At 37.0% G+C, this 26232-nt stretch overlaps 1 protein-coding gene across 8 annotated transcripts in view; it reads right to left on the reverse strand.

Moving 5' to 3' along the window:
- Positions 1 to 26232, reverse strand: part of DOCK3 (dedicator of cytokinesis 3) — a 217072-nt gene that overhangs the window by 46821 nt on the left and 144019 nt on the right. For 6 of the 8 annotated variants that reach the window (XM_060765804.2, XM_060765805.2, XM_060765803.2 and 3 more), the window contains exons 23-34: positions 25721 to 25891; positions 24364 to 24450; positions 19891 to 20083; positions 15186 to 15313; positions 12776 to 12922; positions 11861 to 11959; positions 6658 to 6752; positions 4390 to 4465; positions 3971 to 4071; positions 3766 to 3824; positions 2323 to 2471; positions 1239 to 1324 (exon numbers count right to left, since the gene is read on the reverse strand). In XM_060765804.2, coding sequence (XP_060621787.2) covers positions 1239 to 1324; positions 2323 to 2471; positions 3766 to 3824; positions 3971 to 4071; positions 4390 to 4465; positions 6658 to 6752; positions 11861 to 11959; positions 12776 to 12922; positions 15186 to 15313; positions 19891 to 20083; positions 24364 to 24450; positions 25721 to 25891 — 1391 coding nt within the window. The remainder of the gene's footprint in view (positions 1 to 1238; positions 1325 to 2322; positions 2472 to 3765; positions 3825 to 3970; positions 4072 to 4389; positions 4466 to 6657; positions 6753 to 11860; positions 11960 to 12775; positions 12923 to 15185; positions 15314 to 19890; positions 20084 to 24363; positions 24451 to 25720; positions 25892 to 26232) is intronic. The other 2 variants (XM_060765806.2, XM_060765801.2) reach the window with 1 other exon arrangement.

Here is a 26232-nt window from a genome sequence, read left to right on the forward strand (position 1 = left end):
AAGTGACATGAACATACTGATTCTCTTTGTGTAGTTTTGAAAGCTCTGACAGAGCAAGGCAGGTTTCTGCGAACATAAAAGGGGTGGCAGATCTAAGCAATTGGCTGAAAAGTGGGGATAGGTTGCATGTTTTGAAAGTGCTGTGTCCCAAATTACCCATTCCTATTTAGACCCATATAATTCCCAACTTCTAGGGAAGTCACAATGGTTGCTCTCTTTCTTGGTTTCTGCTTCCTTCCAAGCAAGACAGGCATCCTCCTATTTTCCCGTATTTCTGCTTCTTTCATTCACTTGCATTTTAGGGGTATTTGCTTGGTAATGCAATGTGTTGAGAATGTTTCTTTCACCAACAGTTCATTTAATGTTATTTTGCTCCTCTGGGCTATCCTTCTCAAGCCAATAGATATTTTACTATTTCATTTTACTTTTTGCCTTGGAATTAAGAGATTTATCTCAGTTGGACAAGTTGACAATTCACACTCACTCTTTAACAAACTCTTCCTCCCAAACTACCAGAAGAAGCTGCTATAGTTATGTAAGTAATTACATAAGGAAGATCTTTCAGTTTGGCTCTATTACAGGGAAGTTTTTGACAACACCAACTTTTCTCTACATCTACAAAGAGTATATTTTCATTTTAAAATTTACTACATTTACTTCATTTTAAAATTCACAGTGAAAAATCACATTGCGTCTTCAGGTTACAGATAGCTCTCTGAAATGGTAGTGGCGGTGTTCAAATATCTAACAGGCATCTGGAAAATGATTTAATTGAGGAAATGATAATACAATGACAATATAAGATCATGATAATATAATATAATGATAATATAAGCTCATTTTCTCACCTCTTCTCCATTCTTCCAAGGGGGGAAAACTTGGAAGAAGATGCAATAAATATGGAGCAAAAACGAGCCCAGAAAGAAATAGTTCACAAATATTGATCAAGGAAGCAAAATACAGTTAATAAACAAGGAAAATCCCCCAAAATCTGTAATTAGAACTGAACATTTCAATAATGTTATATGACTGCATTGATTTAATTTTAGTAGCTATTATAAGCAATACTGACACTTTTCACAATGTCATATATCAAAATGAGCTTGTTACCTGAAAAGCAGACACAACGTTGTTTCTTACTGACACTATATCTGTTATTTTTATTTTCTGTCCGATCATTATTCCAAGAACGTTACACGCATTTGTAAATTGTTTGCTACATAAGGAATAACACTTACAGCAGATTGAAGAGTTCGCGGTAATTTTCATCTCCTTTTCCTTCTGATACCAAACTGTCCAGCTTATCAATTAACTCTGCTTCCACCTGGACCAGAATGGAATGGTTAGTAAAGCACAGCAGCAACTTCTTGAACTCTAAACATCAAGAAGGCTATAAAGATATCTTATGGTTTGATTTTCCATCACTATTTCCATCACTATTTTCTTCAATATTTGTGAAAAATTAGTTATACAAAATCTCTGGGGAGGAGGGAGCAAGCTTGTTTTCTGCTGCCCTGGAGACTAGGACGCAGAACAATGGCTTCAAACTACAGGAAAGGAGATTCCGTCTGAACATTAGGAAGAACTTTCTAACTGTGAGAGCTGTTCAACAGTAGAACTCTCTGCCACAAAGTGTTGTGGAGGCTCCGTTGGAGGATTTTAAACAGACGCTGGATGGCCATCTGTAGAGGGTGCTTTGAATATAATTTCTCTGCTTCTTGGCAGGCAGATGGACTGGATGGCCCCCAAGGTCTCTTTCAACTCCATGATTCTACGATTCTAGGCCAGACATGGACAAAATTTGGCCTGTGGGCTGCTTGCAGTCCACTAAGGCTAGTTTTGTGTCCTCTTGGCCCCTGATCCATTTTTGCCTCCAAATATCATCTGGGAGTATCCTCCACATTTTGAGGCCTTTTGAAAAACAAATACAAACTTCTGTTCCTGTTGTTTAGGTCCAGGGGTGCGTGAAAATGTGGTGTAAATGTGGTGCAAATCTCAAAGAGCATTTGGGATCAATTCCCTTTTTATTTTTTGAAGGGGGTGCAATTTTGAGGCACTTGCACTTGAAATAGTGGCCATCAGTGAGTGCTACGGATGTCCTCAAGAAGCACCAAACTGTCAAATGAAATATCATAATCATAATCATCCATATATTATGAAGTCTAACTTCATGCCTTGTATTTTAACTAATTCACTTGTATCTTAGCTAACACATGCCTTGTATTTTAAAAGTATTCTTTGTAGACAGAAGAATTTTCTCTGTGTATAACAGTAATGGAGGAAGAGACAACCCAGACAATAGAAAAAGTAGAGACTTTTTACCTGTTTGAAGTTTCCATTTTTTCTTTGCTCCCAGTCCATCATATCATGAAAAATGGGGATCATGATGTTGCGGACCTCTGGTTGTGGAACCAGTGTGACACCCAAAAAGGGGCCAATCATTCCAGGAATAAAGTGTATTTTGTGTTCACCTGAGTTGTAGAAAAGCATGTGTTTATTCATGCAAGCTGGTCCCCCCTCAATCCCCCTCTTTCCATTCCCCCTTTCCTTTAGCAAATACATGTTTATTATTTTTACTGTCATCCTTTGATTATGATAGATATTCTTTTGAAATTGTGAAACGTTTCAATTCTTACTAATTGGAAGGATATGAGGCATTTCAGTATTTGGCTTTTGAAGTTGTTTTGATTATTCGAATGGTTTTAGGAGTTCTATAGTTCTGAATAGTTGTTAATGTTGTGTGTAGCCATTTATTAGAGAGAGGATGTTATTAGAGGGAGGGAAGCTGAGAACAGGTTATGCTTCTATTCCCACTAACTGCGATTACTCTTATCTTTCTTCCCTAGAAAGAAGGCTTTAAAAAGCATTCCATTGATGCCACAAGAAGCGGGGTTTTGGCAGAGGAAGGAAGCATTAGTATTCTAGTTAAAGTATTCTAGATAAAGACACCTTGGGAACTATGGGGGGAAAGCTAAATGAAAAATTGTGGCTGGATCTACACTGCCATATAATCCAGTATCTGATCCCAGATTATGTGCTTTGAATAGGATTATATGAGTCTATACTGCCATATAAACCAGTTCAAGCAGATCTTTGCTTTCCGCTGCCCTGGAGACTAGGACACGGAACAATGGTTTCAAACTACAGGAAAGGAGATTCCACCTGAACATCAGGAAGAACTTCTTAACTGTGAGAGCTGTTCACCAGTGGAACTCTCTGCCCTTGATGGTGGAGGAGGTTCCTTCTTTGGAGGCTTTTAAAAAGAGGCTGGATGGCCATTTGTCAGGGGTGCTTTGAATATGATTTTCCTGCTTCTTGGCAGGGAGTTGGACTGGATGGCCCACGAGATCTCTTCCAACTCTATGATTCTGTATGGCAGTGTAGAAGGGCCCAAAAAGAGAATGGAATACTTATGTACGTGAACAGATGGGTGTGAAAGCAAGAAAAAGTGAAATTCAAGGAGAAAGAGAAAAGAAAGGAAAGGAGACCAGGATGGCTACAATCCCATACACTTTTCACTGTCAGCTTCTGCCCACAGGAGACTTCTAACAGATTTATCTGAAGGAAAAATCTGTTAGAAGGTTGCATTTTGCTTGAATTTGTATTTTTGCTGGAGATTGCATTTTGCTTGAATGTTATGTGTCAGTACAAATATAATTATGTAATATCTGTTTATTAAGAGCCTGTGCAGAAATAAATCCCTATGACACTTTCTTATCTTGCTATCAAATATCAACCGAAAACTAGATTGGAAGATGGCCTTACCTAGATTCTGCCACATGCTGAAGAGTTCATATGCCATCATCACACGCATATCACCATACCTGAAACAGAGGGACAGATACAGACCTTAGCAGAATTAATGGTAGTGAGCAAGATAAAGTTTTGAATTCAATTAGATATTACTTTATGACATTAAACTCTTCACAAATCAGTTAAACACCTGATACTAGAAGTTAGATAAGCTTACTTGTCCAGAATTTTTTTACGCTTGGCTGGAGTAATACTTTCCAATTGCAGGCTGGGCTGGTTTATAAACAAAACTGACAAACTGAAATAGGAGTTCCAGACCTAGAAAGTAGAAAAATAATGGCAAAAGATAGGTAATATATGCACGATTAAAAAAATTCAATAATATTTTATAATCCAGATCAGTCAAGAGTGTGAAGAAATTAAATACAAAATGTAATAACATAGTAATGGTGGTCCCAACCTAGTTATAGAGATAAATAGGTTGGCAGTTACAATGATGATTAATGGATGTGCACAGCAGATAAATAACTACATTTCCAGTCATATTATAGGAAGGCACAATCTTATCAACTGTGTTCATTTCTAGATGTTCATACAAAATATGTGTTTAACAGAAATTGCTGAATGATATCCTACCTTAAAATCAAAGTCTGTTTCTGTGAAATTCTTATGAAGTGCAGGAGACAGATACTGAACTGTTGTAACTATTATACTGCAGAAACAAAAGAACACAACATTGTAGAAACATTCTATATGGATCATGTTTTGTATGACTCTGGATTTAATGTACATCTTCCATTTTTAATTACTACTAGATAAATAAATGTTTTCTTAACATCCGAGTTGTAGTTTTACTGAATCATAAGCTGCCAAAAGTCTACGTCCTAAAATAAAGCAGTCCTGACAAAATGTGCTTGAAAAGTTTTCTTGAGAAAGTATATGCAGTGAAGCTATGGAGTTTAAGAAATCCAGGATGTGCCAGAAGGTGTAAGTTGTGGGAAAGAGGGGGACCAAGGAAATGCTCACGAGTTGTTCTGAGTTGGATACCAGGAAATATATTAGAAAAGATGACAAAGGAATCAGTTTGTGGACATACAGAACAGCACAGACTTGTCAAGAATGGCTAACTTTATTTTTGTATTTTGAGTGGGTTGCCAATTCAAAGGATTGTGAGTAAATCTCTGAACAAGTCTTGCAAAGAGACCCCCATGACAGATTCACCTTAGAGCTGCCATAAATTGGAAATGACTTGATGGCACACAGTGGCAAAATAGGAAGAATTTGTTACAGTAAGTTGTAGCAGGATCAAGTGTGTGTTAAAGAAAAACCTTATCATGTTAATTATTTTGTACAGCTGGTAATGTAGGTCAGCCAGCATGTTTGGGCAACACCCGGTAGGGTATAACTGTATGGATTTTAGAATACAGTGTGGAGAATCAATATGCTGTAATGCTGCTATGCTCTAACAACGATGCTCTTTGCTATGGTCGAATAGCTATTTACTCAAGGTTTATGTTTTGCTCTCTCATGTGAAGGAAGATGAAGAAGCTTTATTCTGTGTTACTTACAAGTACTATGTAAGTTTGTTGCATTGTTTGATTTTTGTATGCAACACTGCAAGTTAATGCCTCTGCTGATAAGAGTAAAGTTTTGCTGTTCCTTTTTCCCTCTTGCCTGTGTGTCTTTTGCCTGTGTGTATTTAATTACATGTAATATTACTAATAATATTACAATATAATGGTATAGTGCAATATAGTAATATATACTGATATTGTACTTTGCTAATAATATAATATATTGTATGAAAATATATATTGTAAGCTGCTCTGAGTCCCCTTCGGGGTGAGAAGGGCGGCATATAAGCGCCGTAAATAAATAAATAATAATAATAATGGATGTCAAGGGGGAAAACCAGTAACTACAGCTATAACTTCTTTCAAGAGCCAGTGTGGTTTCAGTGCTGGACTACAACGCTGGAGACCAAGGTTAAAATTTTTGCTCAGCAATGGAAATCTACAGGGTGACCTTGAGCAGGTCATACTCTCTCAACCTGAGAAGAAAACAAAGGGACAAAGGCAAATCCCCCTTTGAACAAATGTTGCCCCAAACCCTGTAATAGGTTTGTCTTAGGGTGCCATAAATCAGAAAAAACCCTCGAAGGCAACAAGAACAACAAAAATTTCCTGGCAAATCCCCAACCTTTTGGTCCATCTATAGTAGTTCTGTCTTTGGTTAGTCACATTTCATTGATTCACATGTTCATTCTACAGCCAAAGTTTGGAACTGATTGATACCGTTAGGAAAAATGCAGATTTGCCTATGGAAACTTTACTCCAAATGTATTCTTTGGAAACAACACAGAAGCTCTTCCATGCAACCTGAGGTAAAGTAGACATATTTTAGGAATACTCTCTCTCTGCATATCCTATTTCTCTATTCATACTGTACCTCACAGTTTTAAGGATAACCAAAATTGATTCATAATAAATGAACTCAACATAATGGTATTGTTAAATATAATTAAAATAAAACTAAAATTATGTTTAAATCAGGGAAGCTCCTCTAAATGGCTCAGGGGTGGGAGGTGGGGGTGGGAATCACAACACGGTTTTTCCTGTCTAAGAAAGCTTCATTCATTTTTCTATAGGCCCCAATAGAGTAAGGTTATCATGAAGTAGAAATTTACTTTAGAATGATTGTGAAAATATACAAAGCTTGACCTGTTTTTTAAAAATAAAACATAGCTATTGGCGGGGAGAATCAGAATGGTTCCTCCATAAAGCATCTCAGCCTTAATGATTTTAGGTTTAAAGGCAAATAGCTTGAACTCTAAAGATGAGATTGGAGAAAACGTACATCATCCTGAAAAAAGGTCTGAATGTTCTAAAACATGTTTACACTCACTTGCTGGTAAGCAATCTCATCACCATCCAGTCTCGAGGAAAGACCGTCATCTTCATCAGATTCCTAAACACACAGAAAATCTTCAATAGAAATTCCTAGAGAAAAGAAGGAAGAGAAAAGAACAGTAGTAATAATAATATGCATAAATCTGGACATGGTAGTAGGCAAATAAATCCTGTTGGTTAAAAGTAAGATAAAGTGATTATATCTTTCTCATTTTATTTTTGTATCACAGCAACACCAACAAGAAGTATAAACAGGATACCGCCATATAAATTTTAAAATATGCTTAGTATTTATGTGGGGTGGGAGTGCGGTGGGTGGGATTGCATCCTTTTGTGAGGCAAGAAGCATCTCCTGATGGTCAACACAGAAATAAGAAATATTGTTGTTGTTGTTCATTCGTTCAGTCATCTCCGACTCTTCGTGACCTCATGGACCAGCCCACGCCAGAGCTCCCTGTGGGCCGTCACCACCCCCAGCTCCTTCAAGGTCAGTCCAGTCACTTCAAGGATGCCATCCATCCATCTTGCCCTTGGTCGGCCCCTCTTCCTTTTGCCTTCCACTTTCCCCAGCATAATTGTCTTCTCTAGGCTTTGCTGTCTCCTCATGATGTGGCCAAAGTACTTCAACTTTGTCTCTAGTATCCTTCCCTCCAGTGAGCAGTCGGGCTTTATTTCCTGGAGGATGGACTGGTTGGATCTTCTCGCAGTCCAAGGCACTCTCAGAACTTTCCTCCAACACCACAGTTCAAAAGCATCTATCTTCCTTCGCTCAGCCTTCCCTAAGGTCCAGCTCTCACATCCATAGGTTACGACAGGGAATACCATGGCTTTGACTAGGCGGATCTTTGTTGCCAGTGTGATGTCTCTACTCTTTACTATTTTATCGAGACTGGACATTGCTCTCCTCCCAAGAAGTAAGCGTCTTCTGATTTCCTGGCCACAGTCTGCATCTGCAGTAATCTTTGCACCTAGAAATACAAAGTCTGCCACGGCCTCCACATTTTCTCCCTCTATTTTCCAGTTGTCAATCATTCTTGTTGCCATAATCTTGGTTTTTTTGATGTTTAGCTGCAACCCAGCTTTTGCGCTTTCTTCTTTCACCTTGATTAGAAGGCTCCTCAGCTCCTCCTCGCTTTCGGCCATCAGAGTGGTGTCATCTGCATATCTGAGGTTGTTAATGTTTCTTCCAGCAATTTTCACCCCAGCTTTGCATTCATCAAGCCCTGCACATCGCATGATGTGTTCTGCATACAAGTTAAAAAGGTTGGGTGAGAGTATGCAGCCTTGCCGTATGCCTTGCCCAATCTTGAACCAGTCTGTTGTTCCGTGGTCAGTTCTTACTGTTGCTACTTGGTCCTTGTACAGATTCCTCAGGAGAGAGACAAGGTGGTTTGGTATGCCCATCTCACCAAGAACTTGCCACAATTTATTATGATCCACACAGTCAAAGGCTTTAGAATAGTCAATGAAGCAAAAATAGATGTTTTTCTGAAACTCCCTGCCTTTCTCCATTATCCACGGATATTGGCAATCTGGTCTCTCAATAATGTCATGAGCGAAACCGTGAAGGGTCACCCAAGACGGGACAGTCGTGGTAGAGAGGTCAGACCAAGCGTGATCCCTGGGGAAGGCAACGGCAAACCACCCCAGTATCCTTGCCAAAAGCCGAAAGGAAGGCTAGCGGCCGACGGTACTGGAGGTGAACGACGAATCTGATGCTCTAAAGATCAACACACCATAGGAACCTGGAATGTAAGATCTATGAGCCAGGGCAAATTGGATGTTGTTATTGGCGAGATGTCAAGACTAAAGATAGACATTCTGGGGGTCAGCGAACTGAAATGGACTGGAATGGGCCACTTCACATCAGATGACCACCAGATCTACTACTGCGGACAAGAGGAACATCGAAGAAATGGAGTAGCCTTCATAATTAATAAGAAATTTGCTAAAGCAGTGCTTGGATACAACCCAAAAAATGACAGAATGATCTCAATTCGAGTGCAAGGAAAGCCTTTCAACATTACAGTGATCCAAATATATGCCCCAACCACAGCTGCTGAAGAAGCAGAAGTAGATCAGTTCTATGAGGATCTGCAGGACCTACTGGATAATACACCAAAAAGAGGCATTATTTTCATTCCAGGAGACTGGAATGCCAAGGTGGGAAGTCAAATGACAACTGGGATCACAGGCAAGCATGGTCTGGGAGAACAAAATGAAGCGGGACGCAGGCTGATAGAATTTTGCCAGGAAAACTCGCTGTGTATAACAAACACTCTCTTCCAACAACCTAAAAGACGGATTTATACATGGACTTCACCAGATGGTCAGCACCGAAATCAGATTGACTACATCCTTTGCAGCCAAAGGTGGCGGACATCCATCCAGTCGGTGAAAACAAGACCTGGGGCTGACTGTAGCTCAGATCACGAACTTCTTATTGCACAATTTAGAATAAAACTAAAGAGATCAGGGAAAATACACAGACCAGTTAGATATGATCTCACTAACATTCCTAGCGAATATACAGTGGAAGTGAAGAACAGATTTGAAGGACTAGATTTAGTAAACAGAGTCCCAGAACAACTATGGACAGAAGTCCGAGACATTGTTCAAGAGGCAGCAACAAAGTACGTCCCAAAGAAAAAGAAAACCAAGAAGGCAAAATGGTTGTCTGCTGAGACACTGGAAGTAGCCCAAGAAAGGAGGAAAGCAAAAGGAAACAGTGAAAAGGGGAGATATGCCCAGTTAAAGGCGCAATTCCAGAGGTTAGCCAGAAGAGATAAGGAACTATTTTTAAATAAGCAATGCATGGAAGTGGAAGAAGACAACAGAATAGGAAGGACAAGAGACCTCTTCCAAAAAATTAGAAACATTGGAGGTAAATTTCAGGCAAAAATTGGTATGATAAGAAACAAAGATGGCAGGGACCTAACAGAAGCTGAAGAGATCAAGAGAAGGTGGCGAGACTATACAGAAGATCTGTATAAGAAGGATAATAATATTGAGGATAGCTTTGACGGTGTGGTGAATGAATTAGAACCAGACATCCTGAGGAGTGAGGTTGAATGGGCCTTAAGAAGCATTGCTAACAACAAGGCAGCAGGAGACGACGGGATCCCAGCTGAACTGTTTAAAATTTTAAAAGATGATGCTGTCAAGGTGATGCATGCCATATGCCAGCAAATATGGAAAACACAAGAATGGCCATCAGACTGGAAAAAATCAACTTATATCCCCATACCAAAAAAGGGAAATGCGAAAGACTGCTCCAACTTCCGTACAGTGGCCCTTAATTCTCATGCCAGTAAGGTAATGCTCAAGATCCTGCAAGGAAGACTCCAGCAATACATGGAGCGAGAGTTGCCAGATGTTCAAGCTGGGTTTAGAAAAGAAATATTACATAATTGGAAATAGAAAATGGAGATGCTCCATTTTGTCTGAAAAAACAAGATCAGGGACAGATTGTTGTATAGGCAATGAGCTGCTAATATATAAAAATACTTCAAAGATAAAGATAGGTTTGCACTGTTAATTTTAAGTGACCAGGAACCAATACAACTCTGGGCCAAAGCTACTGTCATGGAAGAATGTAAATAGACACTACCTGCTGTCAACCAACACCCCCCCCCCCCACCAAAAAATAATAAAAATAACAGAATGACAGATTATATCTTCAAGCATTTAAGATTTTTTAAAAGTACAGAAACAGGTCAGGACCCTGAATGGGACACTTCAGCAACTTGTATACAAGTGCAATGAGAACTAGCATGACAGCAAAGAAGATAGAACAAGAGAGCTCTTTCATAAGATCTGAGAAATCAAAGAGAAAGTGAAACCAAGAAGGGGATGACATAGACCAGCAAGGGAATGCGCCACATGATCAAGTAGACCATGATGAAAATAATACACTGAAGAAATGAAGAATTAACAGATTAATTCAAGAAATCAGTATTCGAAGATGAACCCACAATTTTAGAAAATGAAGTAGCAGCTGCACCTGGGAGAAATAAATCACCAGGATCAATGGTATACCAATGAAGTTCTTGCAACGCACAGAGAAAGATTCCACCCAAATTTTAAAAAAATCTGACAATGAATATGGAAAACAAAACAACTAATATATTGGAAATCTCAATATACTTTCCAATCCCTTCAAAAGGGGACTGCAGTAACCACCAGGCCATTTGCATTTATCTCCCATGTGGACGGAATTATGCTCAAAATTTTAGAATTTTATCATATGTGGAACAAGAAATACTAGATGTCCAAAACGACTTCAGAAAAGGAAGAGACAGTTGAGATCATATTGCAAACATACAGTGACTAACACAGACACTAAGAGCAGAATGAAAATAAGTCTGTTCTTTATAGATTAGAGCAAAGTCTCTGTGAATCATGGACAATTCTGAATCACTTTTAAAAGAAACTGGTATTGCATACCATTTGATTATCCTAATCCATAACCTGTGAACCACCCTGAGTCCCCTTTGAGGTTGAGAAGGGTGGTATACAAATACTGCAAATAAATAAATAAACAAACAAATAATCCGGCAATGAGAAGAGACCATTATTAGGACAGAATATGGAGAAATGTAATTGTTTCCAATTGGCAAAAGGACCAGGCATCTTCGTATTTTACTACTCTATCTGTTTAACATATCTGCTGAATGTATCCTATGCATCATATACAAAGCAGGATTAACCTTGAAGGAAGGAGTTAACAATCTAAGATGTGCAGAAGCAATTGTGTTTTGAGGATCACTCTTTTTATGCCTGTCCTAACTAGTACACAATAATCAGGTAGCCATCAAAAATCCCAAGGAATCCTTCGTTTTCAACCATTTTGGACTCTTGGTATTCCAAGCAACAACTGTATCATGGGCTTTGTAGTCCATTTGAGGGAAAGAATTTCAGACTGGAGAAAGGTAACTTTAACATGACCAAAAGTATTGTAGGAACCAATAACAAAGTATATCCTTGTTGACAATCTCTGTGCCATTTTTTAAATTTCCATGGAATATTCTGAAAATGAATATCTGAAATAACAAATCAATTAACCTCAATTCAACTAATCAAATTACTTTCAGTTATTAGTGTTAGTCGGGATGAATTAATTCCCCATTTTCTAATGTTTAATTTATTGAATTTATTTTGACATCTAACATTGCCAGCTTTGTTTTTCAATAACTTACCTTTAGCTCATCCTTGCTCTGGAAATTGTCTAGTAAATGTTGGAAATGAGTATCTGACATCTGACGAAGCAGAGACAAAAGACAGGATACATATTCTCCCTGCCAATCCCAATGAAGAATTATTTCAGATGAATGCTCAACAGTCATGATTTGTATATTAAAATAATAAAGTAAGGGCAGAGGAAAAAGGAGTGAAATTTGAAAATGTTATAAAAAGGAAAAAGGAACATGTGCAATAATTTTAAATAAATTGTTTACAATGTTCATGCAAGACACCCATTTTTAATTGATTTGATTTTTAAACATTTAATTGATATAGAAAGTGTTTTAGAATTGGAATAAAATTAAAAACAATGACAAAATACGGTAGAAACTATTTATAAATTGAAGAAGGGAAAAATTAAAGTGAGCATTTGTTTTGTCTCTTTTCAGAGTCATTTTTCTTTGTTTGTTTCTTTCCATTAGGGAGAAAGAAAATGGCTAGACCGCAAATATTTTGACATTCCTCCTAAAATAGATTATACCAGTGCTATTTATATGTTTCTCAGTATGGGATACAGTATCATTTTGTCTCTAAAAATGAATCCTTATTACAGTTGAGTATAGTGAGAAATCATAGAGAAATGAGAGGATGAACCAATATAATCCAAATGAAATAATTATGTGGGTAATTACTAAGCATTTGACTAAGATATCCACTAATAATTTTGAAATGACCTCCATATGATGAAGAGCATAATCCAGAAAAGCTAGATTCCCTTTACTCAAGGAATGCAAAGAGTGATACACAACTTTGAAAGAGATAAAACGTAATGCTGAAAAGGTGGTAATAAAGTAAACCTGGTGGTGATGGGATAGGTGAAAGGGAGAAGGGTTAGATAAGTAGGAAATAGAACCTGATTGTTAGTTACTAACAGTGATTTCAGCTGTGCACTGTGGACAACGCTGCCCTCTTACCGCCTCCTGCGATTGCGATTTACTCATGATAGTTAGCAGAGTCTGTAAAAGTACATCCAGGAGGCTCTCCACCATCATTTCTACCTCCTCAATTACATCAGTCTCCTATAGTAAGCAGTTAAAACAGAGACAGTTAGCATTCTGCAAGACTGAAATAGGAAGCTAATGCAGCATCAGACTGTTACCTGATACAGACTGGTTGAAGTATGTAACTTTATTCCTGCAAAATCTATACTATTATAGGTTTCTTTCTGTTCATCATGCTTATTTTTACTGTTAAGGTCCTTAGTTAGCTTGAGATCTGCCCTATAATTCTAATATTTGAGCTTCTGCTCCAAGACTCTCTGCTAATTAAGTTTCAGCAAGCGCATTGTGAAGCAGAGTCTTTCCAGTAATTTCAGTTTGCTTGCCGGGAAATGCTCTCCAAGGAAAGCCACGTAGTCCCATCTGTATATATATATTTCAACACTCTGCGCGGATTTGAGGGTTTAAAGAAGCCATTGGGGAGTCTGAATTGATGGGGATTATTTGATGCACTTTCTTTACTTGTTGTTTGCAATGACTGTTGATTTTATTGCAGTATTTTATCATGGCTGAAAATATCTGTGGTTGAAAATTTGTGTTGTAAAGCTTCTTAAAACACAGTGTACACTGTAGAGAGGTACCCAGCTAATTTTCAAAATGTGTAACACAGAGGGTTTACTATGAGCTATTTAACTATTAGCTATTTCTGAAAATAGTGGACATACATTATGATAATCACTCTATTTTTGTCTTCAAATAAATAAAACTAGAGTCTAGAACAGTGGTTCCTAACCTTTGGTCCTCCACGTGCTTTGAACTTCAGCTCCCACAATTCCTAACAGCTAGTAAGCTAGCTGGGATTCCTGGGAGTTGAAGTTCAAAACAACTGGAGGACGAAAGGTTGGGAACCACTGGTTTAGAGAATTCTGGAGACTGAATGCCACAAGCACAGAATGCTAATGATTTTCATGAATGCTGAAGATATTGGACAAGTACGTCTCCACCCTTACCCAGGAGTTTACATGCAGTGATGCACTAAGTAGCAACAGCGTATCATCTTGTAGACAGCACTTTACAAGCTTCTTTCTAAGCCATGAGGTGTTCATGGTCTATGCATTGAGGGGTGGGTTAGCCAATCAGGGCACTGATTTGGTAGGACAAATGAAGCGGGGGGAGGGGGCTCCTTTAGACAGATCTGAACAGGGAACTTCTCTTTCTGATTCAGTGAGGGAGCTTAACATTATTTTCCACACACACTGCCTACATTCAGCTTTGGATTTTAGCAGTGTCCTGTTTTTGGTAGCTCTCAAGATGTCTCTGGGCAAGATTGGATGGATATATAAGTTTATCCTGCCCTAAAGGGTCATCTATCATTGCACCATCCCATCAGAGTTCTCTTCTGTTAGTCTACCTCTGTCAGTCTTGTAATCCTGATTATTAAGATCCTCCAGGGATGAAATCCTTGAAGGTAATTGCAATGTTCAGTTTGCTTCCTGCTTTTCCCAGTGCATCTCAGTGACTTGGACCACTTGGATCTTATGTTTGACAGTGCCTGGTAGATGGACAAACCCATTCCTATTGTGTGTTCTCTCTCCATTCTCATAGTGGGAACTTAAGCACACACCCAACACCCTACTTCACCAGGCTCTCGGGTCTCATATTAGCTCTGGATTTCATGACATTGTGGGATCTGAAGCTGGATTTCTCAACTGCCAGTCCAACACACTGATTATATTATTTTACACTGAATAAACATATTTCAAAATCAAACTCATAATAATCTATTTTATGGTTTACTAAATCAGGCTTGCAATGATTCCTCCTTTGTCATTCAAATTTGGCAGGTAAAAAAAAAACAGGTTGTGTAAAGAAGCAGTTGGATAAAAAGAACTTTGGTGGCTTTGTAGCCCTGTAGCCCAATTAATTAATAAATTACTTTTTGTTGTAGTGAAAATAAAATGCTGAAATCCCAGTTGAAGCCCATTCCTTAATTAAAAATAAATTTAATTAAGTTACTCCGTTTTATTACAAAATTTGCAACATAATGCAATATTAATTGATTTTACAGTAGTTCCCAGCATGACAGTTTTAAACATTATTTTAATCTCAACTTTTCTTTTGAAATGCAGGAAAGAAAGAAGATATATTTGCAAAGTTGTAATCTGTATACCTGTAATTTCTTTGTACTAGTGCATTATATGAGCATAGCCCTCACATATAATAATTGCACAACACATTTAAACTAAAAAATCACTTATGGTCACAAGCAGCAGTGGTCTCAATAGATATATAATACATATTTTATACATTCTGAGGCATGGAATAAAGAAATAAATATAATTACCACAGAGCTAGTTTTGATGATGGAGAAAATACTGCTGAGAATTCCAGAGCATATAAGCAATTCTTTTTGCTGCCTCAGGTGAAGATGAATATGATGAAGAACCACAGGTAACAAAATGCGTCGGGATTCTAGGAATGGAAACCAGAAGCTCAACATTATTTTACAAGAGATCTAAAGCCACTGTTATCTGAAGCCACACTGCTATCCCAAAAACACACATTTAGAAATGGAAAATATAGCAGCACTACTAACAGATAGAGATAGAAAAACATTTACTTAACAAGCCCGTTAATATCCAGTCTATCAACTTGCAGGAGGAATGTATTCAGTAGAATCTGTTTTCGCTCATTCACATTCCAACTCCAAACAAAGAATTCCTTTGCCCAATGTTTAATTACAGTGAATGAAACTGCAGGAGTTATTAACAACAATTTCTAGTTTGTTTGTATTTTCTTTAATCAACGTTGCTTACTACAGTAGCTAAATAAACCAAGACTAGATGTATTTAGCCAGATTTAATCATTCTTATATGAGACAGGATCAAAATAAGTGGCACTGGCAACACTCGACTGGACCACAAATATAAATGGCAAATAACACAGAAAATAAAGCATAGTGTCTAAAGACATTTTGTCTAATAATACTTATAAGACCCAACGTACTTAAGACTAAACCCCACTGCTAATTCTGCTTAGAACAGAGCCACTGAATCAATGGAAATTTGGTAAATGAACAACTTATGTATGTTTTACTGATCCAGTGAATCTACTCTATGGAATTTAGGCGTCTAGGTTATTTTGAAGGTGAGCTACACATGTAAAAGTAAGAACCATGAGAAATATAAATTTGAAACTCAAGGTTCATAAACCTTCCTATTATGCCCAATACTCAGAGCCGTTTTGCTTTTGAAGTATCTTATAATCCCTGATAGTAATATACTTCTTATTTCATTTATTATCTTTGTAACTTATGGATTTCATTTGTTATTGAACTGCAGTGCAGAAAAACAAAGGACAAACAGTTGTTCTTTTTTCTGTGATATTTCAGATGCCAAGTATTATCTGCCAAGTATTATCTATATATGGCAGAGTCCTCCTTAAGGGACTCTGTGAAAAGAAAAGGGGGAAATGCAATTCAGTATTGCTATGTGTACTTTTCTCTTTAATACAAGACCAGATATCTAACACCTGAATTCTATAATAGGCTTGATACAGCCAATAGACTGAAACCTCAATGAAACGGAGGTTGTTTGCAGTGATGGTTCTTGGGTTCAGAAATTGAGTAGGCTACATGCCCTGGATGTCGTTGCACCTTCCCTAAAAGAGCAGGTTGGGGCTATTTTAGACCCACCGAAAGCCAGGTGCTATCCTAATTATGGATTCTGTGAAAAAGATGCAAAAATAGCATCTTATGCACACAGCAGCTGTTACTGCTCTTGCCCTGAAAAGCTTGTTTTAGGATAGCTTGTTTTCAGATACTCTGCTGTATCTAATGTCAATATTGGAATAATGTGGTGTTGTATTTGTTAGACTCTTATAAACACAGCATTACACTGCAAGCACACAAGTATGGACAATGATGCTATATGCTCACCGATGAGAGCTATTCATGTAGGTGAAGGAAGGCTGCAAAATCCAGCAAGTTCTTTGAATTTGTGTAACATGAAACTCTAGATACAGACAGGACTTGGCCACAGTGTATCTCTTGTAGCCATTATCTTACTATAGTACCCTGCACCAGAGAGATGTCTGTAACCAGCCCCATAGCCAAAAAAACAAAATTTAGGAGAGGTTGACACTTTTTAAAGCAAATTATGAAAAGTAGTCCATAATACAAAATCATTTACATTCTATGACTCATTCAAATTCCTATGTTAGCTACAGAGTCTCAAGTCTAAAAAATTGAAAAAATTACTCTTAACTGGTAATTTAGTGGTTACAAAAGAATACCACAACATCTGTTGGAAACACTTGAAATCTGTGTTAATACACTTCGACAGAAATCAGGTACTCAAGTATGCAAGTCCATTTAGTCTTTTTTGCCTCATTGTGCATCTAATGTATGTTTTTAAAAGTTTAAGAGTTGAAAACAACCTTTCATTTGTAACTGTTGACACTGGCAATGTTGCAGAAATCTGAAGAGGTTTCTTCCCATTACACCATAGGTCAAACTCTTTCATCAGTGTGTCAGTATCTTGAAGGCATACATTGCAAAGCTCTGTGCACTTGTTTGAGTTAGATTTTAAATTGCCACAATTAATAGGAAGGAACACCTGCAGTTCCTGAATTAACTCCCTGTGCCTTGTAAACCTTTCTTCAAGCTGATTGCAGAAAAAGTCCAGAAATAGGATGTATACATTTAGCCTATAATATTCCATAGGTGTTGGTTTGCCTTCAACAGATGTGATGAATCCTAACTTCTCCACTCACAGACTCTACCACTGATCTTGCTGTGTCAAAGATCTCCTGAAATTATTTCATAGATTCTATGTGCATCTCCTTGACTTTTTCTAAGAGACTGTAAACATGTTGCAGACTACAGAAAATGTCAATATCTACTCTTTGTAATGTTTTGCTAAGCTGAAGAGATGATGACAGAAGCTTTCTTAGGATATGTATGGTTACTACAAATTCAGCATTGTGAACAGCTGAAAAAGGGTGTCCAGCTTAGAACGAAGTCTCACTATTTTATATAGGACACTCTTTAAGTTCTTCAAACTTTCTAACCATCACGGTTCAACAAAACGTAAAACTGCATCACATCACTCAACAGGTTTCACAAATCGGCAACAGTTTGTTTGCTCTTGATTTAGGAAAACAGTCTTTTATATTTTTCCTCACCAGTGCCAGTCTGAAAAATGATGCTCTGAAGAAATTGATATTGTTCCTTGGCAGTTTCTGACAGATGGAATACAACTAGTCTTTGCTAAGGCTAAATTTAGTGAGTGAGCACTGCTGTCATGTAGACAGCCACTGGATACTTCTACAATATTATTGCCTGTTCACCACTAATACGACCACTCATATTAGTTTGTTGTTGTTCATTCGTTCAGTCGTCTCCGACTCTTCGTGACCTCATGGACCAGCCCACGCCAGAGCTCCCTGTCGGCCGTTACCACCCCCAGCTCCCTCAAGGTCATATTAGTTAGCGCCATCATAACCCAATTTTTGCAATGTTTTCAAAATAATGGCTCCAAATCTTCTACCTGTCATATCACTTATCTTCACAAAGCCTATACAATCTTATATTCCTGCAGCTTCAACATCAATGTAACTTAAAGAGAGTGATGACTATTCGGAGGTACCACATTTAAAGTTTCATCTGCCAAAACAGAGTTGCATTGCATCTTTCAACAATTTTGGACTATCTTGTCACCACAAAAGTTTATTAGTTCATTTTGTATTGGGGGACTAGTATACTGGGCATTTATAGCTGCAGTTTCAAGATGAATTTTCAGGTCAGTGTCCCCTGATCTGGCACAAGATCTTAACTCCCTCTTAAGGCTAGTTCTTGTTGGCCACAAAGCACAATAGTTTCAACAATTGGCAGAAGTTCCTTTCTGTTTACTTCTACTGTCTTCTTTCCTTTATCATGATGACAGGTTACATCAAGACGTTTTCCACTGTGAATTCATAAGAAGTTTTCAGTGAAGCACAAGTCGTTCTGTTTTTTTGAAGACCTTTATTGTATCTTTCCATTGCACAAGTGGTTTAGCAACCAATGCACCAAGCTCCTGATGATCATCTTTACCTCCAACTTCTCTTTCAAACACCACACAGAGCTTAGAGTGCAGCTTGTACATGAAATGAGTAAGCTAACCAGTGAAATCTGCTGAAGCATTTGGGTTGAAAACTTCGATACCTTTTCCTATCCACAGGGAAAACATAACCTGGCAATGGAGTCCATGGATTTTGCACTGACTGAGCTTTCATTTGGTAATCAGAAGCAGTCTTGTTTATATAAAATCCAAGGTCTAACAACAACACAACTTTTTGTCTTTGCTCCTGTTCCATGGTTTCTTTGGCAGGACTTGGATAAGATGAACCATTTACAGGTAATTATGTAACTTTAAGAATAACTTCCTCTGTATTTGCCTATATTTATATAGTTATTTTTCAGTTTAAAGACTTGTGATATATTCAGATCAGAGACTAAAGATTGAAGTGGGAGCACTGATCTGTAAATTGGATAGAGAATTGTTAAAATAGATAGTGGTCATGCAGCCTTTCAAGGACCAACTACATTATAGATGAGGGATATTTTGGCAGTGATAGGTCCATGTTCTCTGCTCCTTGCCCCAAACATGGGCTTTAGTCAACCTTCTTCACCTGAGAAGGGTGGTGTAGTAATGAAGGACACTCAGCCTGTATTTCTGGATCTGAAGGGGCTCACAGCTTCTGGAGCAAAAACTGAATATTCCTCCTTCCTTATTTCTCATCTTCCTGCCTGTGAGCTCCACATGACTGCTGGAATAAGTATGCTAAATATTTCTTAAAATCACTTCCTTCAATTAAAACGTTGTGCTTGTTTATTTCTTTATCTAGTCAAATGTACATTCATTTTGGCAAGTTATCATTCCTGCCTCCAGTATAAAATGTTTTACAGTTTTCTGCCATCAGGAGACCTGGATTAGTTTTATCCACATACAGTATGTTTAGAAACAGTAAATCGGATAGAGAATTGTTAAAATATAGTGCCCTCTTACCTGAGAAAGAAAACAAGCGACTATCTACAGTACGTGCTATAGACTGCAATTTAACAACATCCATAGATTGTCCAATGTGCACAGTACTAGGCATGCTCCCAAGAGTCCCCCGAACAAATTCTGCCACTTCTTGTACTGTGAACATCTGCAATAGTTCATCAAAAATTGCAGGGAAGGAGTTCAACAAAGCAGCCTGAAAAGGAAATGAAGAAATATGAGACTTTTCAGATCTGCACTAGTGCACAAGAATAAAACATCATAGGTTTAAAAGAAAACTGAATTAATGATTGTACAAGAGGAAAAAGCCTAAAAGCCAGATTCAGCTTTTCACTTTATCTCATCCTGCTGTCTCTGGCACATAAATATATTTCACACATTAAATCAAGCTTTTTTTCTGGCAGCCTGACCATAGCCGTGTATGAATATATGGTTCAGCTTCTTGCAGAATGGTAGGAGAAGCATTTCAGCATCAATTTTTCAAGTTGAGTAGTTGAGCACAGACTCAAAAGACTGCTGAATTTCACACATATTTCTGATTGCTTTCTGGATCAATGTTATAAATATTACAATTTATGAAAGGGGAATTGGTAAAGTGTATCTTACAATTTCTGCTCTATATGGAGAGAGGGAAAATTATATCTTCCTAAAAATTCATGTAGAGATTAATAAATTCCAAATTAATAAACAGCATCATAATCAGGTGGTGTCTGACAAGACAAAATGGTTATGTGATTTGTGTGTCATTTCATGCAAATAACAGACTTTCTATATATATATATATATATATATATATATATATATATATATATATAAATAAATTGGTGTAGTTCACATCTTCAACCGTTATTGTTTTTCCCTCTGAAATTGATACAAAATGTCAGAATAAGACAAAATAAATTACTTAGGTCCTTTCTGCATTGTCCTTATATCCCAGGTCGGCAGGGCTGAAACTGGATGTAGGTGATGCTTGGAGTATACAAGTCAATACTCACTTTCTCGCAGTCATGTTTTTTTCTCACCCACTAATCCTCCCCAGGGAATCCAGAAAGGAAAAGTTTATTCTCCTATATTGCTTCATTGTCATAGCAATTAAGCTTGGGTTTTGCAAATATTTTAAAGCATTAATCTCAAGGTTTCCCTCAGTCAATCAGAACAGGAAGGCTTTAAGTTCTCAATCAATTTGAAGAGAAAGCCTTTCATTTGCCACTTCCGTGGCTACTGCAACTGCCTGGCCTACTCTAACATAGCAGATTACTTTAAAGTCCAAATGAGTTTGTCATTTGGGAGTTGTAGTTGCTGGGATTTATAGTTCACCTACAATCAAAGAGCATTCTGAACTCTACCAATGATGGAATTGAACCAAACTTGGAACACAGAACTCCCATGACCAACAGAAAATACTGGAAGGGTTTGGTGGGCATTGACCTTGATTTTGGAGTTATAGTTCACCTACATCCTGAGAGCACTGTGGATTCAAACACTGATGGATCTCGACCAAACTTGGCTTGGATACTCAATATGCCCAAATGTGAACACTGGTGGAGTTTGGGGGAAATAGACCTTGACATTTGGAAGTTGTAGTTGCTGGGATATATAGTTCACCTACAGTCAAAGAGAACTCTGAACCCCACCAACAATAGAATTGGGCCAAATTTCCCACACAAAACCTCAATGACCAACAGAAAATATTGTGTTTTCTGATTATCTTTGACCCCTCTGAAACCCCCTCGTGACCCCCCCAGGGGTCCCGACCCCAGGTTGAGAAACGCTGCTCTAACATCTCAATAAATGATAAATAATACAAAGCATTAAAATAACCATTTAGCATAACAATTGATTAATTCTTTGGCATTTGAGGGGGAAATTGATTCCTTAACATGATTTTTACTAAAACAGAAATATAAACGAAAATTATATGTTACTACCTGATTTTTTAAAACTTTATGTTTAACTATTTTTCTAAATTTCATCCATTACAAATTCTACTAAGCTCTGCCTTATTCTCCTAATGTCATGCCCCTTTTGAATGTGAGAATTTAAGCAAAAGTTTTTCTTTGCAAAAACTGCTACAGAGAGGTCCTAATCACTTTAGTGCTTTCAAATTCTGAATCACATAATTTTGTCACCCATTGTCTCAGTCCTACTATTTGTTAGATCTTCTTCAGATCAGAATTGCAATTAAGCTGCTTATCTGTTGCAAGTGATCCACTTGCCAACATGTGGGCTAGAGACAGATGAAACGTTTTCCAGAGTTGAAATTAGCATAATAGAGGGCATAGTTGCCAATGGTATGACAAAAGAAAGAAATGCATACATCCTAGGCAATTATTATTCCATCATACTACCTTCATTTTTCTTTAAAATAATACTTCTTTCCAGAAAAAGAACAGAGGTATAGCAACCAAAGGAATCAGATTTCCTTGCAACGATTAGCTATTGTACATTAAACAGTAAATCAAGTGCAAGATGGTACTTAAGCTGCTTATACACGTCCTCCTCCGGTTTCAGTACTTAAATAAGTTACTAATTCTTCCTCTGAAAAGCATAGTTTTTCATATTCAAAGCACAGTATTTCATATTCTCAAAACAATCCTGTGAGGTAGTCTTGGTTGAGAACAATGAGACTATCTAGTAAGCCACTTTAATATTATATTTTGTCCTTAATACATCCTTTATTTCATGGAAGAATAAAAAAAACAGGACAAAACGATATAGTTCGTATTTGAAGAAACCCAGTGACTCATGGGTATGACTGTGCCTTAGTAATTTTAATTTTTTTAAATTTTATCTATTGACATTGTCTATTGTTTGTATTCAGTCAAATTGTGTATTTTTGATGATATGTAATTCTATTTTATGTGTGGAACCTTGAGTACTTTGTTAGCTGCCCCAAGACCTTTTGGGGAGATGGTGGCAGGGTACAAATAAAGTTTTATTGATTATATTATTTATATATATATGACATAGTCAAAAACTGTATAATTTATTCTAAATGAAATAAAATAAAAATAAAGATTTTCTTTTCACCTGACATTTAATCTCTCAGTGTTTTCTGAATTCAGTTTAATACGCAGTCCATGAAACATTTGCTATAACACCTTTCTGACTCTTAAGATATTACGGGATTTATATTACTTTCCTACAATAGATTAGCATAGATATGCTTTATTGAAAAATATTGATCAACAATCCCTTTGACTGATTTGTTGAAGGCATTAAAACATATTCTCAGATTAAAATTTTAAACAAATCAACATAGCTAAGAAGGTATCACTGTGATAATGAGAAAAGTAAACTTTTGAAATTATTTTGTTTCACTGAACTTTGCATAATTCATTTATAAAGCAAAAATTAGGCAGGGCAGATAATCAGCTCCAAGAAAAACTACACATTTAAAGATGTATACCGTGTGGCAGGTTTGCTGCATAGCTTTTTCTCTACTAATAAAAATGATGATGAAATGGGGTCATGGCCAAAGGAAAGTAATGTGCAGAATGAAAATGATTGCAATTTTACAGATTTTCAAAATAAGGCTTGTAAATACTATTACCCACAGTATTCCACTGTATGTAAACAATAGTTGGAATGGCATGCATTAGGTTATCTCAATGACTTCTAGTTTGATAGGAAATTTAGTAGCTTTTATGTGTCTTCTTCCTCATATGATACTTGACATCAAATTTTTCCTTTCCTTTTCTTATTATGAACTTTGAATCATAGTTCTTGGAGAAATAGTTGAAAACTTCTGCTGAGATGTTGATACTATGGTTACTTCATAATATATTATAAAAAATATTTATTATTTCAAAATTATTTATCAGCCATAATGAACCAGGGTAATAGCTGAATATTGCAATAAGCACCTAGTGTCATTTCAACCTCTTTTCTTATTTAAACTAAATAAAGTCTGTACTGGTGGAATATTCGGCAATGATTAAAATTGATATTATTTCCAGGAATGCATATATTTGGAAAGTGGGGCACCAAAAAAGACCTGTAATTAGAGAGAACACATTGCTGTTTGGTGCCATTACCATGGAAAGATTGAATATAAAGAAAAAGGAATAGGACAAAATCCATTTCCCTTTTTTATTGGCTCATGTGGTTATATCAGTTAGATATAACCAAGATCCAACCTTTTAAAATACTATTTTCTTACTCTCTATTATTATTGCTTGTCACAAAAATTGTAGTGTATTATTTGTATTACAGGATGGCATCCAAGAACTGCATCATAACTGATCTGATATCTTCTCTCTAATCACCAAGTCTTACAATCAAGCTGATTCATGCAGACAACCAAAGATTCCTTATATTTAAATTTTTAGTGCTTGGAAAATCACCTTGAACTTGCAAGCATTGAATTGTGCAGTGTGTTTTAATTCTAGGTGCAAACATGGATTGGGTGGGGGAGAACAGTCACTGTGTACATCCATGATGAAAACGTGTGCAGGACACAGGGGTATTACTTACAGAATTAAACGACGGCCGTGACGTACCACCACACTTTTGTGGGGCACATGTCCCAGCTCCGCTCACCTGTCCTCCAGGCTGAGGGGCCTATGGGGCAGTGAGGGTTAAGGGGCAACATAGTGGCAAGTGGGAAACAAAAAGGCAAACTTTTGAAGTATCAAAACAGGTCATGTGTCACGAATATATAACCTCCTCAAGTAACATAGTATCACTGGTAAAAAAAATCAGAATCGGGTCATAAGAGAGAACGTCATACAATATTTTCCTTGCCACGTGGCTACAAAACTTAGTGACTAAACTATTTTTCACCACACTTCACCTCAAATGTCAGAAATAGTCTGTCTTTTCTAGGCCATGTGGACCAAACCATTAGTGGGACAGTTGCTAAAAATATCTAAGAAACAAGTGCCTTTTTTCACTGATAACAGTTTCACTAACACAACAATGACAATTTGGTGGGACATAGCTACACACATGTACGTGTAACAAATACTAATTGGAATTATTGATGCATTAGTTTATCCAATTTCTAATTTAGTTGTAGTGTATCATTTTTTTACATTTAATATAGAAACTATTGACATAAGTTTGGACATATTTTAATACAATCACAACACAAAATTACATGTTCTAAAAATACAGTTGCTTCGTGTAACTGTTTTTATTCCACACATGTATTCATATTTTACTAATCAAGACTGTTTGTGATGCTTTCTGTGCAAATAAGATATTATTAGAAAGAGAGAAAAATCTATTATTTGGCTAAAAGAAATGCAGTGGGTCTTCATTTCTCTGTTACATCTGCTACATCATGTACATACTTAATTTGGTTTTAGCTTTACTATACATCAAGATGTTAGGTCTCAGCTATTTAACAATGTCTGACACTCAAAGTTGCCAAACAATATAAAGTGGAGGCTATCACAATCTTGTACTCAGTACTCTGTTACAAATATTAACAGTGATGCTTATGTAAGAGGATGATTATATGGGATTATAGTTATTATGCAGCAGAATAAGCTTCCAGTTGAAATTACTGTTGTATAGTGCAGAACATCTGTCTGAACCACTTCTGTCATCAGTTTGTAATCATCAGGTACATTACCTTTATGCCAATTGCAAAATATGTTTACAAGTCAGAAACATTAAACTGAAAAATTAATAGGAGCATAAGAAAGATATTTTAAGAATCAACACATAACTTATTCACCATTTCAGCAATCTATGAACTCAAACACATTCTTTTATAATTTGGAAGAACAATTAGAATTAGTAGGCACTTGCAATGATCATATGCACGAACGTATTTATACCTTTCATTAAACTGAATTTAACTGAAGCACTAAATATTTCGAACCTGAGTGAAGATCAGAGTCTCCGAGCTCCTGCTGTCTAGGCTGAGTACGAATCTGATTGATTGGAAAAGCTCTTGGATGTTGGCTCTGAACTGTTCTTCTTCCATCCCACAAGTAGCTCGGGAGTAAAGGATTCGAGACTGAACAATAAACTTGAAAAGATATTCCAAGGCCTTAAGGAGTAGGAGAGGTATCAGTGTAACAAAGAAAAAGAGAGGCAAAGGAGCTTTAGAAAGAGCCAGAGAGGGGAAAAATTAGGCATATTATTAATAATCAAATTCTTCATTATAACAAATAGTATATGCAATTGATTAGTCAAACGTGTTACTCAAAACATAAGTTTTGCAAGCTCATACAAACAGTAAAAGAAAAAGCAGATACAGTGTATTTGAAACTAAGGAGGAACTGTAACTATTTTCATTTGGCAAATTGTGGCAGGATCTACTTTGTCTACAGTTAGAGTCCAGACAGCCTTCCCTTTTACAGAAAACAAAAGTTACTTTAACCACATAGG

This window comes from Anolis sagrei, chromosome 2, assembly GCF_037176765.1.
Source record: "Anolis sagrei isolate rAnoSag1 chromosome 2, rAnoSag1.mat, whole genome shotgun sequence".
In the NCBI taxonomy this organism is placed as follows: Eukaryota; Metazoa; Chordata; class Lepidosauria; order Squamata; family Dactyloidae; genus Anolis; species Anolis sagrei.